Source organism: Homalodisca vitripennis, unplaced genomic scaffold, assembly GCF_021130785.1.
Source record: "Homalodisca vitripennis isolate AUS2020 unplaced genomic scaffold, UT_GWSS_2.1 ScUCBcl_1729;HRSCAF=5714, whole genome shotgun sequence".
Classification (NCBI taxonomy): Eukaryota; Metazoa; Arthropoda; class Insecta; order Hemiptera; family Cicadellidae; genus Homalodisca; species Homalodisca vitripennis.
The window spans coordinates 17904-37219 of record NW_025777846.1 but is presented as its reverse complement, the minus strand read 5'-3'; the positions used below and the strand labels follow the sequence as shown (position 1 = coordinate 37219).

The window sequence follows — 19316 nt, the reverse complement described above, 5'->3', positions numbered from 1 at the left end:
TAGCAGGCCAGGCTGCATGGCCCCTTATTTTGGTAAAGACAAAATCACCTTCATGGAATTTACTTGCATCCATTTTTAATATTTTTTCCAAGTTTTGTTAATTTAATTAATTTTATGTCAACATAAAAAAGAGTTCGTGTTAAACAAATATTATTAATTTCTCATCATATTTTATTATGTAATATAATATTACCAATCAATTAAAATTTAGAGAAAATTTTATGCAGGTATTATTTTTTTTTCTTCTTCTTTTTTAACTGTTTTATCCTTATATATCTTTATATTCAAAATTGATTTTATTAAAATAAAAATAATGATGTAAATAACGCTTGAGGTTCTCAGTTAAATATTACTTTTATTCTAATCAATTTAAATTGATACTCTTATCAGATGTATTCAGCAGACAATCCCAACAAACAGCTGTTGATCTGGATGACCTTGACTACTCATTGTACAGGTGTATTAATTGGAGTAACTGCATCAGTTTCAAACAGGAAATCACTCAACTATTCAGGTTCAATGAAACCTTTCCTGTTGTACACAAATTATGAACTCATTATACTATCCATCAGAAATTCCACATTAATTCTTGGCCCTTCACGTGGTTGGTCCAATACAAGTAGTCTTATGTAATTTAACCAACAAGAAGCTTAGAAATTGCATGAAGTACTAAAAGGATCTTTGTGCTGCTTCCGGAGTGGCAGCATATTCAGGATGGGTAAGGTTGAGAGTAGGGGCCACCTCCTGTCGAGATCCACTAGAAAGAATTTAGGGCATTAATCTCAAGTCATGTCCACTCGGAAGAAGTGGAAGCCAGCTCTGAACCAATCTCTCCAGTCAAAGCAGGCAGGGGGTGGCACACCCTTATGTCTAGACTGGAAGAACCTTTGACACTTAGGAAACCCCACCAACCCCAACAGTCATCTCCCGCAGTAGACTAGATCTATCTAACTACTCTAGCATCCCAGAATCTCGATATTTGTAGTGATGTGCCGCTTCTGGACATCCATAAGTTGCTCGAATTTAAGTGACACATCGGATTTTGCTGTCCCCAATGTGGGTTCAACTGTAAGGTATAAACCGGTTAGCAGTGAACACTCCTGGGTTTGGCAGTGCTGTTAGGTTTTCTCTTTATCTCTATTGTAATTTGTTTTGTCTTATTTCATCTTATGTTGTCTTAACATAATAAATGTCTCACTATTAACAATTTTTGAAAATAACTTAATTAGATTTACTGTCACATAGAACCTAAGTTGAATGTAAGTTATTCAAATATAAATAAGAACTTAGTTTCCTGGTTGATGTACTGAATGAAGCTAACTGATAAACAGAATCAGTTTCAACGGTGAGGAATGTAGAGTGGGGATACGTCCAGTACCATTCCCTCATTCCACTTTGAAAAGTACAACCATAAATTAAATCAAAGGGATTAACACTGTAAAATTAAGTATTAAAATTCAACATATATTAACTGTAGCATTTGGAAGTATCATGTAATTTCTGACAAATTGTCACAATACATAACGTTGGTACAATATAAAAAAATGGAAATAATTAAAATTCAGTTCTGTCACAGTTTGTAATTAAATATTTGTCAGTGGTTAAAAAGCTTTGACAGTGAAACAGATGTTTAGTTTCTTCTTCAGACTTGTTACTAGGGCATTGAAGAATCCTGCTTCAGTATAGAATGCCAGAATGTAATACCATGGACAAATATGAGTATCTTGTGCAGTAATGATGCTTATGTTTAAATCTTGGTAAGTTTTCCTGTACGCTTACAAAATATATATATATATAAAATCTCTTGGTATAGTTCCAGATAATATGCTTATACCACCCTTTTGTACAATTAATACTCTCCCCTCAAACCACTATTACATAGCTCACACATTAAAACAAAGCATAATATGCTAATTTAACTGCGACCAAATTGGAAATCGTTCTTGTTCTTCTCATTATAACAAATTCCACATGAATAATCCTAGACAAGCAGTCATATAAAATAAAACTAAGATGTTCTGTTGGGGACACTTGTTGTAGATCTGGCAATGCCGTTAGTTTTCTCTTATATCATTGAAACTATTTTGTTTTTATACTAGTAGTATTCCTGAGCAATGTTCATGGGTATCAAACTTTTAATTTTCAATAAAACAGTATCATCAGCAAACATTCTGTCTGACTGAAGTCTTGAATATATATTGAAAGATAAGGATGAAGAACATAAACAAGACTGGTCCTAGGACAGAGCCTTTGGGAACACCTCTCTCAGATATAACTCAATTCTTGTTCCTCCATTGTGGTTTACCTTAATTCACTATGCTGCCACACTGGTCACTTCCAAAGCTTTACAGAATTAAGTCATATCCTAAACAGAAGTTAGAAGCTTTGCTCAGGCCCTAAAATATACTGGAACCAGCGTTTCCCATATCTAGATCATTTATTATGATTCTACAAGTGCTGTGTTTGTAGATCTGGTACTTATGATGGATGACAGATCCTGATAGCAAAGATCTGATGAATGCTAAGAATCACATTTACCATACAGTAATATTGTCAGGGCTAGAAAGTTAATAAGGTCATAAATTACTTTATTTATTCCATATTTCTCTGTGGATGCCTATGGTGAATTTTCTACTCATATTTATGTCTATAAACTGTGTTAGTCATATGCGTTGCTTTTCTGTGAGATGCACTTCAACACACCTATCTAAAAGATCTCTACGTCCCGCCTTTATGTCATTTTCCAATAGAACCAATTTTTGCCGTTTTGAATTTGTCAGCTTCACTTAATAGCTATTGTACACTCAAGGGAGAAATATCTTAGTGCAGTAAACATTTTTATACACAAATTAACAGGATTTTTGAAATGTACAAAACACATCACACCACTGTATACTTCTCAGAAATTCAACTCACTAATAAAGTTTTAAAAACTGTACAAAAATATACAAATTACTGGAATTTGGAATTAAATGCACTGCAATCTAAATTTTTTGCCCAACCATAGGCAGAATTGAGAATTACGTCTTATTCCCAAAGCAGTGTTGTCAATAATAATTCCGTACAACTTATTGCATTTGTTTGTTAAAAACATGAAAAAGCCTTTGTCACAACAAATTGTGTGTATAATCTGTGGTTGGTTGGAGACCAAAATAAAATTATTAAAGACTCAGGAATGTGTATCTCCTACCAAAATTTAATACCCAACAGAACTCGTGTTACTGTGCTTGGCTTTACTCAGTATATCAGCTGTGAAAAGAGAATTCCTTGTTATATTTGAGTTACATTGTATTTTCAAATAGCACAGTAGTTGACTTTAGTGAGATTTAAACTCACATCACTTTGATGTACTATAATAGTTTCAACTGTCAAAAAAGTTTAATAATCAAAATAAAGCAGGTTTCTCTTACATTAGCTACTATACATTTTTCTCTTCCCATTGTTAGCATCCCTTCTGTCAAGTTCCCCATTTCCTTCCTCCCCTTTTGTTATATTCTGTCTCTTCTCTGCTCCTGTCTAAGCGATTGTGTTGTTCTCCAACAGCGAGGCAATGTACTAACGTTAACGTGGGAACAGGTGGTGAGCACGTCCCCCAACCTCACTGTGAACGTCGCTCCCGACACGGCGGGCCGCTACTTCTGCAGAGCCACCGTCCCGGGGTTCCCTGACGTCCGGGCTGAGGCCACCATCTACATGAAGGGTCCACCTACCATAGTATCGCATAGGACACAGTATGGCATCCCAGGAGACAATATCAGGCTGGAATGCTCTGCCTTCTCCATCCCCACTCCGCAGAAGGTTGTCTGGAGTTTCAAGGGTGAAGATGTTGGCTCGGATCTGGCTTATTCTGTAAGTTACTGTCTTCTGATGAATACAACCATCGTATTGTACGTACTAAACATATCACAACACGTAATGGAAACAATCTATTACGTTCGTCTTGATGTTTTGAAGATTGTTTATTTTAATCTAATTTTTTTTAAGTTATTAAACAGTGATGTTTTAGAGATATTTTGTTCTTTTCAAAAAGAAGACTGAACTAAACCGAGAGCAGGCCAGACCAATTGATTACACAGATTGAAATGGAGAGAGCCATATGAGCGTAAGCCAAATTTAGGTCTAGTCTGAAGTAATGTGAAAAACAATCCCAGGTTACATCCCTAAGGAGTAGAGGAGGTTTCAGTGAGTAACCCGTGGGTTCCATCCCACCGCCTACAGGAGTACCACACTACAGCTGGCCAAATAAAGCATTTTTTTTCTGCCTCTCCCTCAAAAAAAAACATGTATCAGTGACCAATAAATAGAACACAATTTTAATTCTCAAAAAGATTGTTTTGCCAAACTTCATTAGTACTTTTTATAAGAATTAGATGCAGCAGTATCGTTTTGTTTGCATGAATTTCCCTTTAATTTTCCATTGAGTAACTATAACCTAACTCGTTACTAAATTCTTATCCACAGGTGCTGGAGGACCAGATAACAGAAGGGATCAAGAGCACTCTAATCATCCGGGACTCAAGACAAGAGCATTTCGGGATCTACAACTGCACTGTGTCCAACCCTTACGGCAGCGACATCGTCGAGATCACTCTCAAGGCCCAAAGTAACTATTAGATGAATAAGAATTTGCAGAAAGAGGTCCTTTAGGGAGTTATAACAAAAAACTCTTTGTTCTTGCAGTCTAGAGTTGTAGGCTTGCTGACATGGTTAAAATGTGCATGTAATTGTCTTGATAATTCCCCTTGGATCTTAAGAATCATTTTATTTCATGTTTAAGTGCTGTTCTTTCCCAGGAGGGTTCAATTTTGGTTTATATCATCGAGTTGAGTCTACACTGCCTAGCTACGCACTAAGTTTGACTTCAAAATGTGTTACAAAAATGAATTTCCATAAAAAGTGTTTTGTCTTGATCCTGAAAAACTTTACAGTTTTTGAATTTCCAACCGACCATTAAGTGTTATGAATGCTGTTGATTTTGTAATTCCTTAAATTTAAGAACAGTAACATTAAGAAAACAAATAAAAACCCAACACATTTTAGAAAATATTGTAAAAAATAGTTTTTGTTAATATAATATTTAGAAAAATATATCATCGATTGATATTTCAGCATTGTGAGTAACAATAATAAATCTTTTTTTTACTTTTTTGTTTTAGAAAGTTTCCCTCTACATTCCACCCTCATCGGAGTTATGGGAGGTATTGTGGTGTTCGTAGCAGTGACCACTGTACTCATTCTCTGTCAGCGGACCAGAGTTGCAAAGCCACAAGGTACGTTACGTTTCTTGTTTCCACACAAACGTTACGTTATCTGACTATAACGTTATAACGTTGCGTGCTTAACACAATTGTACACTTCTATCAGGTACACGTTGGTAAATTATGGAACTTAATTCATTGAATAACTTTTCTAGTCATAAATAATACGGTTAGTGAGTGATATTTTATTTATTTGGTTTTTTCATACCCGGAATCAGTTGGTCTGATGATGTCAATGTTTTTCTTGTCTAAAATACAAATGTTTCAATACAAATAATTATAACAATACAACATGATAATAGTATATTTCAATATTGTACAGTATAATATAATAATATCCAGACACAGTCTTTATTTTCCAATTATCCAGACATAATGAAAATTAATAATCATCTTAGAACCAATAAAATTTTTAGTAGACCACAACACAGAATAAACGCTGATCCCCAAACATGCTCGTACATTCATAATTTATGAATTTTATTTTACTAACATGCAAATTTGTCTTTTCTCATTAGTACCCTACTAGCAAAACTGTGTCAATTTGTATTGGCTATTTTTTACATATATCCGCATCACATTTAATAATAATAATACTCTAATTTTTTCTTGAATTAATGTATTTACATGTTAAATTAATAAGTTAAACAATAATGATACAGTATTTAATAAAATTAAGAATTAGGGAATTATAAGACACCTCAGCACAAGTTTACTTATCAAGTTATAAATTGTAGGAGAGACAAGGGACATCAGAATAAAATTAATTCTATACATGATACAAGCTGGTAAATTGCGTACTTTCCTAAATTACTAAATAAGTATAGCTGCTAGAACAATGCAAATTCCATTTTACCTCAGGCCTTAACCTTTAAGCCTTTGGTCCTCCGGTTAACTTTTAGAGAAGACTTCTTAGCCCCAACCTCACCTGGTAAAATAAGACATCCTTTACATTTACTTTTTAAGGGATTTTGTCATAAATAGGTTTTTTATTTGTAACCTGACTCCTATTTTGTTCTGTTAGTACTTAAAATTGGCTATATAAAATTATGGGTTTTGTACGTACTTATATTGTTTACTTCGTAGATGCTCTCTTACAAAGTACGTTTCTAAGACATTTTCATCTTTTTTTAAATGAAATTTTCAGGAAATATTCCCACTAAGTACATACAGTTGACAAATATACTTAAAATTTTGCAGCAATTAAAATATATTTTCCACTTCATATTAAAAACTTTGCCACAATAATACTAATTGTCTTATTTCAAGATAAAATAATACCGCTAAGTTTGGCCAAAGAAAATAAAAATGAATACTGATTATGTTAGTAACTGAGAGTGGTGATATTAGAACCGATGAGGGAACAAGGCACGAGCTGGAAGTGTGAGAGCATGTCCATGTGCCACGTGTGTACGCACTGTACACATACCAACCACCAAGAGACAACAATGGCGTTGCACACGTACCACAAGCACACACTCCACAGCATGTTTAATAATTTTTACCTGTCTAGTTTTTTGTCAGGAATTGTATATTTAAATGATAATGTATAAAATTGTAAATAATAGAAAAAACATTCACTCAATTTTTAGGTTTAACCTCCCCTATTTAGGGATGGTAGAATAAATATTTTTGAAAATCCAAGATATACAATGACCATAATTTCTTAAGGAACTAAGAGAGAGAGAGAGAGAGAGAGCTTTATTTCAAAATCACAAAGACCTGAAACGGCGTTACAAATTAATACAATTAATTACAACAATTTTCTTGCTTCACAAATCAATTTCGGTTTTGAATCCATGATTAGTGATGAAAGTGTTGCCAGTTCAAAAACTCATTCACACTGTAGAAAGGGTTTTCAAGAAGCCACCTGGTGAGATGAAGCTTTAGCGTTCTGGGGTTCTCACTCTTGATGACTTGAGGCAGGATGTTGTAGAATTTTGCCCCTGCATATGATGGTTTTTTTTCAAAAAGTGTCCGATGATGAGCAGGAAGGCTAAAGTTTTGGGCATTTCTGGTATTATACCCATGCAGGTCTTGATGTCGAGTCTGCTGATTTGAAGTCGCCAGGACGATGACTTCGTAGATGTAGAAACCCACAACTGTCATCAACTTCAGCTCCTTGAAATGTCCTCTGCAGCTGTCTCTCCATCCCAGCCCAGATAACAGCCTCACTGCTTTCTTCTGAAGAACGAGCACACGTTCTAAGTTGTGTTGGGAAGACGCACCCCACGCCATTATACCATACCTCATATTTCTCTCAAAAAGGGCATGGTAGGCAGTTAAAACTGCTTCAGGCGTGCTAACTGCTTGCGTTCTTCTGAGGGCGAATAGGGCACTGCTGAGTTTCTTGCAGAGGGAATCTATGTGGTCCTGCCAGTTCAGCGAGTCATCAATGATTACTCCAAGATGTTTTGTCGCTCTTACCGCCTGGAAGTCAGGCAAAGCTGAGACTTCTTGTTTCTTGCTTCCAAAGATGATTTGGGTAGTCTTTGATTCATTGAAGACTAAGTCATTGCTCTGGCAGTATTCAATGGCAAGGTTTACAGCTATAAAAGAATTTACTTCAAGGGTTTCTAAAGATTTGTGCGCTGTTAACAAAACCGAATCGTCAGCATACATAACTGTGTGGCTTAAAGGCTCAATGTACTGAGGCAGGTCATTCGTATATAAAATGAAAAGAATCGGGCCAAGGACCGACCCTTGTGGAACACCTCTTTTCACTGGTAGGAGGCTAGACCTAGTCTTAGTCTCAAGACCATTCACCATCTGTCTGATCTCCACAAGCTGCTCACGATCACTGAGGTAACTCTTAAACCACTTCATTGGATCATCCCGAAATCCAAGAAATCTCAGTTTATCAAGTATTAGGTCATGGCCGAGACAATCAAAGGCCTTACTCAAGTCCATAAACATACCAATGACATTTTTGCCTTCATCCATGCTATCCACTATGTGTTCTACCATGTCAACAAGAGCTGTCTGAGTTGATTTCTTGTGAAGGAAGCCATGTTGACTCGTTGTCAAGATATTGTTGTTGTTAAGGTGCTCAAAGATTCTTATCAGGACAATTTTTTCTATAATCTTTGAAAATGTTGAAATGAGCGATATCGGCCTATAATTTTCAACACTGTGTTTGCTTCCGTTCTTATGCAGTGGAATGACTTTGGCGAATTTCATTTTCTTGGGAAACTCTCCACTTTGTAGGGACAGATTGGTAACATGTACTAGTGGGAGAAACAACTCACTTTTACAGACCTTTACAATGCTTGATGATATCTCATCTAAACCAGCAGATGGTTTTACTTTCAGGCCATTTAGGACATCGCTTAGTTCTTTTGGAGAAGTCGGCTTGAGTACTACAAGTGGAGATTGGATGTAAAGAGGTGTGTTTTGAGTTGCGGGTGATGGACCTCCAGAGGATCTCGAAGGACCTTTATTTAGTGTTTTTTCTGCTATGGTGGCAAAATGCTCATTAAAATAGTTAGATATTAAAGTCGGGTCTTCTACCATATTTCCAGAAATTTTGAGATGATCCAGATTTCCTGCTGATTTTGTCTTTTTCAGGTGTCTCTCATTGTTGATAGTGTTCCAAATGGCTTTGGATTTGTTTGTGGAGTTATTAATATGCTGAGCACTGAAGTTGCGTCTGATAGATTTCAGTTTGTTATCGTAGGTTCTTTTGTGCTGGGCAGCAGTTTGTTTGTCTTCTTCTTTTCCACTCATGATAAATTTTTCTTCAGCCTCAAGAAACTGTTGTTTGAGTGCTCTTGCTTCTGCATCACAGAGTGGTATAGTCTTAAAGTTGTTATTAATTCTCGATTTTTTTAGGGGACAAACCTTATCTAGAGCTGCTGTAATAATCGAAAGAAAATTATTGTAAGCTTCGTTGGCATCTTCTGTTTTGAATACAGTGTCCCAATTTTCTTCCGCCAGGCAGTGTTTTAGGTTGTTGAGGCTACGATTATTGAGATGTCGTCTGACTGACGATGATGAAGTTTTCTTTCTAACTGGAAGGTTTAGTTTGCATAATTGGCCAGTATGGTCAGAAATGCCAGTGTTGAGAATCTCCACATCCATGTTCTGAATATTTCCACTGTCAACACATACGGCGTCAATTGAAGAGCGTGTATTCTGCGTGACTCTTGTTGGTGGTAGGGGTAACCTTTCCATGTTGTATGAAAGTAAAAGCTCATTCAGCAGACTGCCTTCAGGAGTTTGCTTCAACAAGTCGATGTTAATATCACCAATCATCACCTTTATGCAGTTTTGAGATGGGAGTGTATCTAGCACATTCGTGATGACTTGAAGGGCTTGCGTGATAGCTTGGTTGCTGTTGGTGGGGGGTCTATATATTCCCAGTATGAATACACTGAATTTTTTAGTAAGTTGGACTGTAACTGCAGACATTTCACATACCAAAGGGATGCTGTGATGTTCAATGTTTATTCCATGTATTTCGCTATCCAATGTTTTGTGCTTAAAGATGGCTACTCCACCCTTTATATTGTCCTCCCTGCAAAAAGAAGAAACCAACTCATAGTTGATTAAACGAGTGTTACACATTTTGTCAAAGTTTTGGCCGTGCTCTGTAATTACAACTACATGGGGATTCAGAGAATAGAGAAGGTGATTGAAGCGGTCTATTTTGTTACTTATTCGGTCAGCATTTTGGTGGAAGATGACCAAGGATTTTGTGGTTTGGGAGTCTGATCTGATCCCAACCTCACAGTTGTTATGATGATCCATTGTCACTTGTCTACCCATTTCCGGAGTAGAAGACTTTGGTTGTGGAATATCCTGGAAGGATATATCACTTTCTTCCGCCCCTTCTTCTTGTAACTCATTTCTAAAAAAGAAGTTTGTCTGAACACCTGACTGCCTCCTCCTGTTGTTCTCGGCTGCAATTCAATTGTCCTTTGGCTAGTTTCCCCTGTCGATGGTGGTTGAGGCAGTTTTTCTGTTGGGGTTTGGCTGATTCCCCCTGTCACTTTTGAATGCAGCTCAATTGTCATTTGGCTGGTTTCCCCTGTTAACGGTGGTTGAGAGAGTTTTTCTGTTGGGGTTTGACTGATTCCCCCTGTCACTTTTGAGTGCAGCTCAATTGTCGTTTGGCTGGTTTCCCCTGTCAATGGTGGTTGAGACAGTTCTTCTGTCGGGGTTTGGGTGATTCCCACTGAAAGTTCTGATTGGAGCTTAGTTGTCAAGTGGCCGTTTTTTTCTGTCCTCAGTTTACTCTTAGCCATTTGAAGGGAGACACTGAAGAAATTGTTCTTTTTCTGGTGGCTAAAATTATTGTTTGGTTGAGGAATAAGTTTGTATGATTTTATGTTAGCTGTCTTTTTTACTGGGGTATTTTGTTTGGCTTTACATTCACCAGCCTGGAATTGCTGCAGAATTGAATTAAGAGTACGTTCCATATCATTTTGTTTATTTTTAATGTTTCCTAGTTCAATCAGAAGTGATGGGGATGTTAAAAGGGAGTCTGGTTGCTCCAGGGAGTTAGTACATGGGGTTAATGTGTTTAAGACTGGTGTGTTATTGAATGTTTGGGTTTCCTTTTCACAAAAAGTTTGTGAGTTTGTCAACTGATTTGATACATTCTTTAAATCACTTAACTGTTTAGTCAATGCCCGATTTGTTTTTTCCAGACTATTTATTTTATCTAAATGTTGATTCAGCAGTTGGTTTTGGTTTTGTTCGTACTCTTCATAAAACTGCTGCAGTTCAAACTTGGCATGTTTACTTTTATCCAGTTGGTTAGAAGCATCTACTAACTGTTCATAGAGTCTCTCTATTTGATTTAAATTTTGTTCTTCATTTGTTGACAATACACTAATACACGTATATAGTTATTTAGTAATGAGTGGAATATTTTTAACAGCAGTAATTTCATTAAATAAATTCATAAACTACAAATAACATGTGTAAGTAAAATAAAATTGTGATTCTGTAGAAAAACTGTATAATTCTTCAAAAATGTCATAGATCATAGATAGAAAATTGTGCTTTAAAGAAAAAAAATTGTTTTTTTCTAGTATTCCCTTTTTAATTTTTATTTGAAGACTCATAATAATTTGTGTTGCAGAAAAATTACCTTACTAGAACAATTACGGTAGAAACAAATAGTTTGGTGCAATAGAGAGAAAAAGCAAAACTATCTTTTGTGTTGTTATAAGCACTCAGGACTACATCACAGTTTCGAAAACCATCCAACCAAATATCAAATTATATTCACATTCAAGCACTTCAGCCAAAAGAATTTTATTAATTTAAAAAATGTACACTATTCATTCAAACGTGAATTGATGCGCAAAACCTATTGATTTTGACACATTGGAATCTTATCTTTACATTGGTACCAAAAACATTGCGTTACTCAGTTATAAAAGTTGTCTTATTACCAACACTGAACTTGTCCCATGTGATGTCACTTGATGTACATGTGTAATCATGTGTCTATGTTGTCACACAGATTAAGAGAGCAATATTGTTGCATGTAATTGTGCCCACACCATATCTAGGGTTCATTCATTTTAATACCTATTTTACAACAATTGCAGAAGTAACTCTCGGTCATAACAATGCTCCTAGCGCCAAAGACGTTAACTTATGTTCAAACTTCACAGGAACAGGACTTAACATGTTCAATCTTACATCTAATGAGGAAGTATTCAACACTATAAATTCTCTAAAATCCTCTTCCTCCTCAGGCTATGATGACATTTCTTCAAAAATACTGAAGTATTGCAGCTCTGTAACCTGCCAACCCTTAACGGATGTAATCAACAAGTCTCTGACTCAGGGATTATTTCCCTCAAAATTAAAAATGTCAAAGGTATATCCACTGCATAAGCAAGGGAGTAAGCATGACATCAAGAACTATAGACCAATCTCCCTTGTGCCCACTGTATCAAAAGTTTTGGAAAAAATAGTTCTCTCGAGACTGTTAGAGCACCTTCAGCGTAACAATCTGCTGCCAAAAGGACAACATGGGTTCATCCCGGGCAAATCGACTATCACCGCCCTTGCTGAGCTCATTGAGTGTATAATTGATAATATTGAGTCTGAAAATACTGTAACAACTGTTTTTCTCGATATGAGTAAAGCATTTGACTCACTGTCTCATAAGCTTATTTTATACAAAATCAGAACCTTGGGTGTCAGCGGTATAGCCCTGAAATGGTTCGAAAGCTACCTCTCTGGGCGACAGCAGATAGTTGAGCTGAAACACACAGCTAAGGGCTTGACGAAGGCTCTTCATTCACTTCCACAGTATGTTAGAAGAGGAGTTCCGCAAGGATCTGTGTTGGGACCCGTCCTATTCATTTTATTCACTAGTGATCTAGGTAAAACACTCGAGGCTTTTAGTCATCCTGTATCATACGCAGATGACACAGTTCTTATCACCAGCAGTTCAACAGCGGAGTCACTAGAAATCAACACGTATATATCTGTTAGCATAGCCCAACAATATTGCCTAAATAACGACCTTGTTTTCAACCCATCCAAAACAAAACTCCTTGCACTAGGCAGACATAAAGACCACATATCAGGCCCACCAGATCTAGAAAAAGTGGATGAGCTTAAACATTTAGGTATGATATTAGACCAAAATCTTACATGGAGTTGCCACATTGATTACCTTGGCTCAAAGCTCAGCTCTGCTCTCTTTGCTCTCAAAAGGATAAAAGCTACGGGCACAACATCTGCTCTAAAAATAGCCTACCACTCTCTCTTTGAGAGCCATCTTCGGTATGGAATCATCCTTTGGGGGAGTTCTTCAAATGGTAATCTCCAGAGGGTACTAATCTTGCAGAAGCGGGCCATAAGAATCATGGCCGACCTCTCTTCCCGAGACAGCTGCAGAGAATCTTTTACTGAACTCGACATTCTCACTGTGACTTCAATTTACATCATCGAAGTCATCATATATGCTTCCAAGCAAAACTTCCCGAGAAACAGTGAGGTGCACAACTACTACACTAGACAGGCTCAAGCTCACCGTCTACCAGCTCATAGAACAACGCTCTTCACCAAAAAACCATCATTTGCTGGAACCAAGCTTCTGAACTCCCTTCCTGATGCCATCAAGACCGGCAACGCTAAAACTCTAAAAAGAAGACTACACAAGTGGCTGGTGAAGAACTCTATCTACAGTCTTGATGAGTTTTATGACATTCTCAACTCCTGACTTGTAATGTTTTTGTTGTTAATTTTTGTTCTTTCCTTTCAATGTTATGTTTCATAACTTATTATTTTTATTATTGATTGACAACTATTCTGTTCTTGATGATCATGAATAAAGCTTTCTGTATTCTGTATTCCTATTATGTTTTCTTTATATACCTCATACATATTCCGTTTTTGAATAAAATCATTAGTTTATAGTGTGACTTAGTTTTTACTTTGAAGTAAAAGATATTTTTTTAACTTTTCCTGAAAATTGATTAAATGATTTCCTTTTTTGAAATAGCACACGAAAACATTACACGAAGCAAAAATAATGAATCTAATTAACATCAACGTCTTCTGATTCACAACGCATTGAAACATCGCTTGCAAAATTAATTTCTTGAAATATTTCAACGTCGTTGTAGAAAGCCACCTTCAGTTAATAAATGTTAAACTGAAACTGCCAATAATCTGTAATTATCTGTACAGTAGAACCCCTCATATCCGGCCACCACGGGACCGAGCCCCTGGCCGGATAACGATTCGGCCGGATAAACCAACCTACAGTACACAGCACTTGACGAAACAAAACAATTGTACTGTACTGTACTAACCGCACTGGAAATAATCAACGAACTGTTTACAGGTTAAACCTATTAGCTCAACTGAGGACAACACAGGAAAATGTAAACAAATAGATACACAAAAATAACGCAAGAGTCGTGGGAGACTAGTGCGTGCAACTGCGCGTCTGCAAGCCGTGGTAAATAAATTTCGATATTGGCTTCCGGGAAGTGGCCGGATAAACCGAGGTGCGGTAAAACCGAGGCCGGATATGAGGGGTTCTACTGTATAGACGATTTGGAGGGGCAGGGCTTTATCGTGATTGGCTGAAACTTAACCAGCCACGGCCAGTTATTACCACTATAGCTTCCGTACCACAGATTGCCAACTTGTAGACAATTTCATCCTATCTTCTTTGATGACATTATTTTCGTTCTTGATTATTTCTAATTTCTCTTATTACCCTTTGATAATAATGGGGAATATAAGCAAGTACTTTTGTTTTCGCGAATTCTACAATATCTTTAGTTTTGAAACCATGTTTTGCAATGGTTGAGATTTTATATAAAAGAATCAACACCTAAAAACGTTTCTTTGAATTAAAAAAAAGTTTATTATGACTATTAGAAAGAAAAAAAATATTTTTTGATTCAGATTATTTATTTATCTGTTTATGTAATGACACAACTGGGAATGTTTGCTGCAGTTGAGAAGGCCGAGGAAGTGAAGCAACCGAAGGAGAATGACCTGGCGTCGAACATCTCAGACCTCAAGTTGGAGCTTGAGTACAGTGGGAGCGAGTCAGGCAGTGAGAGTGCAGGACCCCGAGCAGGCCTGCCACTCGCTGGACCTGTACCGCTGGACACTCGCTACTCACACTGCTACACCCCCTCAGAGCTCTCCGACAGCTTTCCACCTCAACAACTGGTGAGTTTCCGGGAGTACTTGCTTATAGTTTCTGATAAATACAGGGAGTGTATAATCAATAGTTTTTTTGTAAATACAGGCAGTGTGTAATCAATAGTTTCTAGTAAATACAGGCAGTGTATAATAAATAGTTTCTAGTAAATACAAGGAGTGTATAATCAATAGTTTCTGGTAAATACAGGCAGTGTATAATAAATAGTTTCTAGTAAATACAGGGAGTGTATAATCAATAGTTTCTGGTAAATACATGGAGTGTATAATCAATAGTTTTTTTTTGTAAATACAGGCAGTGTGTAATCAATAGTGTCTGGTAAATACAGGGAGTGTATAATCAACAGTTTCTGGTAAATACAGGGAGTGTATAATAAATAGTTTCTAGTAAATACAGGCAGTGTATAATAAATAGTTTCTAGTAAATAGAGGGAGTGTATAATCAATAGTTTCTGGTAAATACAGGGAGTGTATAATCAATAGTTTTTTTTATAAATACAGGCAGTGTTTAATCAATAGTTTCTAGTAAATACAGGCAGTGTATAATAAATAGTTTCTAGTAAATACAGGCAGTGTATAATAAATAGTTTCTAGTAAATAGAGGGAGTGTATAATCAATAGTCCCTGATAAATACAGGCAGTGTGTAATCAATAGTGTCTGATAAATACAGGGAGTGTGTAATTTATAATTTCTGGTAAATACAGGCAGTGTATAATAATAGTTTCTAGTAAATACAGGGAGTGTATAATCAATAGTTTCTGGTAAATACAGGGGTGTATAATAAATAGTTTCTGGTAATTACAGGCAGTGTATAATAAATAGATTCTAGTACATACAGGGAGTGTATAATCAATAGTTTTTGGTAAATACGGGAGTGAATTATAAAAAGCAATTTACTCTCTGGAATGTATTACAGAGATAAAAATAAGAATACTGCTTTGTTACTTATTCAGAAAATGCACCCCCTTCGGGTGTATGGACCCTTTACAATTTTTTAACAGTAGCTCTGCACTATTAGTCACATAGTATCTAATTAGGGTTTCTTCCTTAATTACAACAGCTACTTAATGTTATAGTTATAATATCACAGCAGCATTCAGTTATATTGAAGAAATGTTCTGGAGGATGTACATCATCGTATTTGCACAATACTTTCGTTATTTTGTATACATCTTAATAAAAAAGTTTCAATTTTATAATTTTTAATGCAGAGTCAAAAACTTTTCAACATCTTTATGAAATTCTCTACAATTTTCATGGAAAGCCAATTTTTCCCACACACTACCTTGAACTCTTTGAACACATATAATAATATTGTTTAATTAAACATTGAATTAGTTTTTCTTGACAAATTTATAATATAAATACCTGCTTTGTAACCATTAAACATTAAAAATCAAATCAAGTTTGCTTACAAATCAGTGGCTTAGTTTTGTGAGGCAATGACCATGAGTTAGCCTCACTCATAATGTTAAATTGTCTAGGACATTTAAACCCACCTGAATTTTATCATCAAGTATATTTTGATAAGCACAACCGTCATCATCCGACCATCTCAATCGTGGTAGTAGCTGTAATACATCTAAATCGTGGTTATATCGGTAATACATCTCAATCTTGGTAGTAGCGGTAATACATCTCAATCATGGTTGTAGCGGTAATACATCTAAATCATGGTTGTATCGGTAATGCATCTCAATCGTGGTTGTAGTGGTAATACATCTCAATCTTGGTTGTAGTGGTAATACATCTCAATCGTGGTTGTATCGGTAATGCATCTCAATCGTGGTTGTATCGGTAATACATCTCAATCTTGGTTGTGTCGGTAATACATCTCAATCTTGGTTGTAGCGGTAATACATCTCAATCGTGGTTGTAGAAGTAATACATCTCAACCATGGTTGTATCGGTAATACATCTCAATCATGGTTGTATCGGTAATGCATTTTAATCGTGGTTGTATCAGTAATACATCTCAATCTTGGTTGTAGCAGTAATACATCTCAATCATGGTTGTAGAGCTAATACATCTCAACCATGGTAGTAGCGGTGATGCATCTCAATCATGGTTGTAGAGCTAATACATCTCAATCATGGTTGTAGAAGTAATACATCTCAACCATGGTAGTAGCGGTGATGCATCTCAATCATGGTTGTAGCGGTAATACATCTCATTCGGAGTTGTAGCATGAATACTTCTCTTACCCCTCTTAACACCTCCCCTGATCGTCAAATTTACTTTTATCGATAGATGATCTGATCCAGTGGGACAAACAATTCAAAATCTTGCAATATGCTCAAACATTTCAGAACACGCAGCTAGAGCAATGAACTTCTGTTTTAATTAATAAAAGTAAATTCACCATTCTTATCACTGTGAGATCTCCAAATTAATATAATAATCCTTATTTTTTGTACAACATAGCAAAAATGATCACATTTAAAAATTTAATAATAATGCTTAGTAAAAAATTTAAGTTAATTTCATAATCGTACTTAGCATCATAAAATATAGTACATTTCAAAGGAGCATTTCTCTTAAAAAATCTTGTAAACTTCATGAATGATTTTCTGTCAGCATCTGAATAATTTTGCACTATTAAAGACCTAGAAACTCAAATTTTGTGTTATTTAACTAAATAGGTGAAATACCTGAAAAATATAACTCAATCTTTCATAGGCTCTAGATCTTACCGATTTGTTATATTTAATGGTCTTATTTATTTAATCTACAGAATACTCCAAGAAAACTTTATAAGTTCACTTCCTCAAACTCAAAGAATGTCAGTGACCAATTACAAATAAAATTCTAAACTATATAATTAAAAAAACAGTTTTACTTTGGCTAAAATTAAAAACACCTTAATAGAGATCACTCAATTGCATGATTGTGAATAAAAGTTAATACATATAAGTATGTTCTCTTCATCTGACAAAGAGGATAGTTTTCCATCCTCAAAATGTTGTGCTATATATTTTTTAACACATTACGATGACAAATGTTTTGCTGTTTTTACAGAACGGACAACACAACGATGGCTATGTGCCTTACGTGGACTACGCAAGAGACTACAACCCTCCAGTGCCCCTCCCAGCAGGGGTCTCTCCCGTCCCGCCAGCAATCCCCGAGACTACAGAAGTGGACCCTAGGTACTCCGCAGTGTACGGCAACCCCTACCTGAGACACACGGTCAGTCCCCAGCTGCCGCCCCCTCCCAACCCCCAGTCCGCCCTGCCCCCACCCCCCTACAGCATCCTCAGGAACGGTGCGACCCCCCAGACAAGACCTGCAATACGACCGACCCCTCAGACGAACAAACCCACCCTAGCGACACACGTATAATACAACTAGAACTGACCACCAAGTTCCATGCTTTTACCAAAACGAGTTAAGAGTTGCTGAAATTCCTATGGTAGTTTAGTCTAATATTATAGGCGACATTACGAAGACTGAAATCTAGTTTTTTTAATACAATGACAAAATGTGAGACTTCACCAAGGTCTGTTTTGTTATCACTAAGATTTACAGTTAGTTTCTGTGTAGGTTAGTCATCTAGAAAGTTTTCTAACGTATTTTTTATACTACTACAAAACGTATGCTCAGTTAAAAAAGTGTTTACTTTTAGGGAATGTGATAGCTTGTAACTTATTACTGTACAGATTAAAGCACTAAAATTGAAGCCAAAGCTTCCTTACATATAGTTTACATGCAATCTTGTTTCTGAAAGGGTACACATGTAAAAAGTTCAATATAGACCAATATCAGTTTTGTATAACAAAACCAGTAATGTTGAACTACGAAAACAAGACAAACTAAGTATTGTATAGATAAATATGTGCTGAAATAGAAAAACACAATATGGCATCAACATTGTTTCTGTATATATAAAATTTAGTCCCTGAAAATATCATGAATCTTCTATGGTTATGCATGTACATAATTAATTTCGCTTCCAAGAATTAAATATTATCTATAAATTCTCTTAATAGATAAAGTACTAATGTAATTTAATTACAATGTAACCCTACAAGTGTCTTTAAATGTGAGTATGTTCCTGATAACACAACACTAATAGAGGTCAAGTGGATATGTTATTTGTTACATACAAAATATGAACCAAAGTGTACTTAATGCGCCGTCTAAAGGTGAGGTAACTTATATGTAGTGAACGCTAGGAAGCTGATAAACTGTCAGTTCTCTCTTCTTAAGTTGTTATTAGTTTTTTAAGAAATATAAGTTGTATAGAGCACATTAATACAACACAAATACCATTCATTGTTTATGTATAGTTTGTTGTCTACCAATGCTGCATTTACATTCTTTATGTATGTTTTACAACTGTAATCTTGTAATTTCATTCTGAAGATTAAATCTATGTAAATTTCTATTTCTTTGTTTT

At 35.9% G+C, this 19316-nt stretch overlaps 1 protein-coding gene across 2 annotated transcripts in view; it reads left to right on the top strand.

Moving 5' to 3' along the window:
- LOC124371603 (irregular chiasm C-roughest protein-like) overlaps positions 1–19304 on the top strand; it is a 33224-nt gene extending 13920 nt beyond the window's left edge. The window contains exons 6-10 of one of the 2 annotated variants that reach the window (XM_046829950.1): positions 3577–3849; positions 4462–4603; positions 5157–5270; positions 14704–14924; positions 17936–19304. In XM_046829950.1, coding sequence (XP_046685906.1) covers positions 3577–3849; positions 4462–4603; positions 5157–5270; positions 14704–14924; positions 17936–18259 — 1074 coding nt within the window. In that variant the 3' untranslated portion in view covers positions 18260–19304. Of the gene's footprint in view, positions 1–3543; positions 3850–4461; positions 4604–5156; positions 5271–14703; positions 14925–17935 lie in introns of both variants that reach the window. The other variant, XM_046829949.1, reaches the window with a different exon arrangement.
- Positions 19305–19316: the final 12 nt, after the last annotated feature.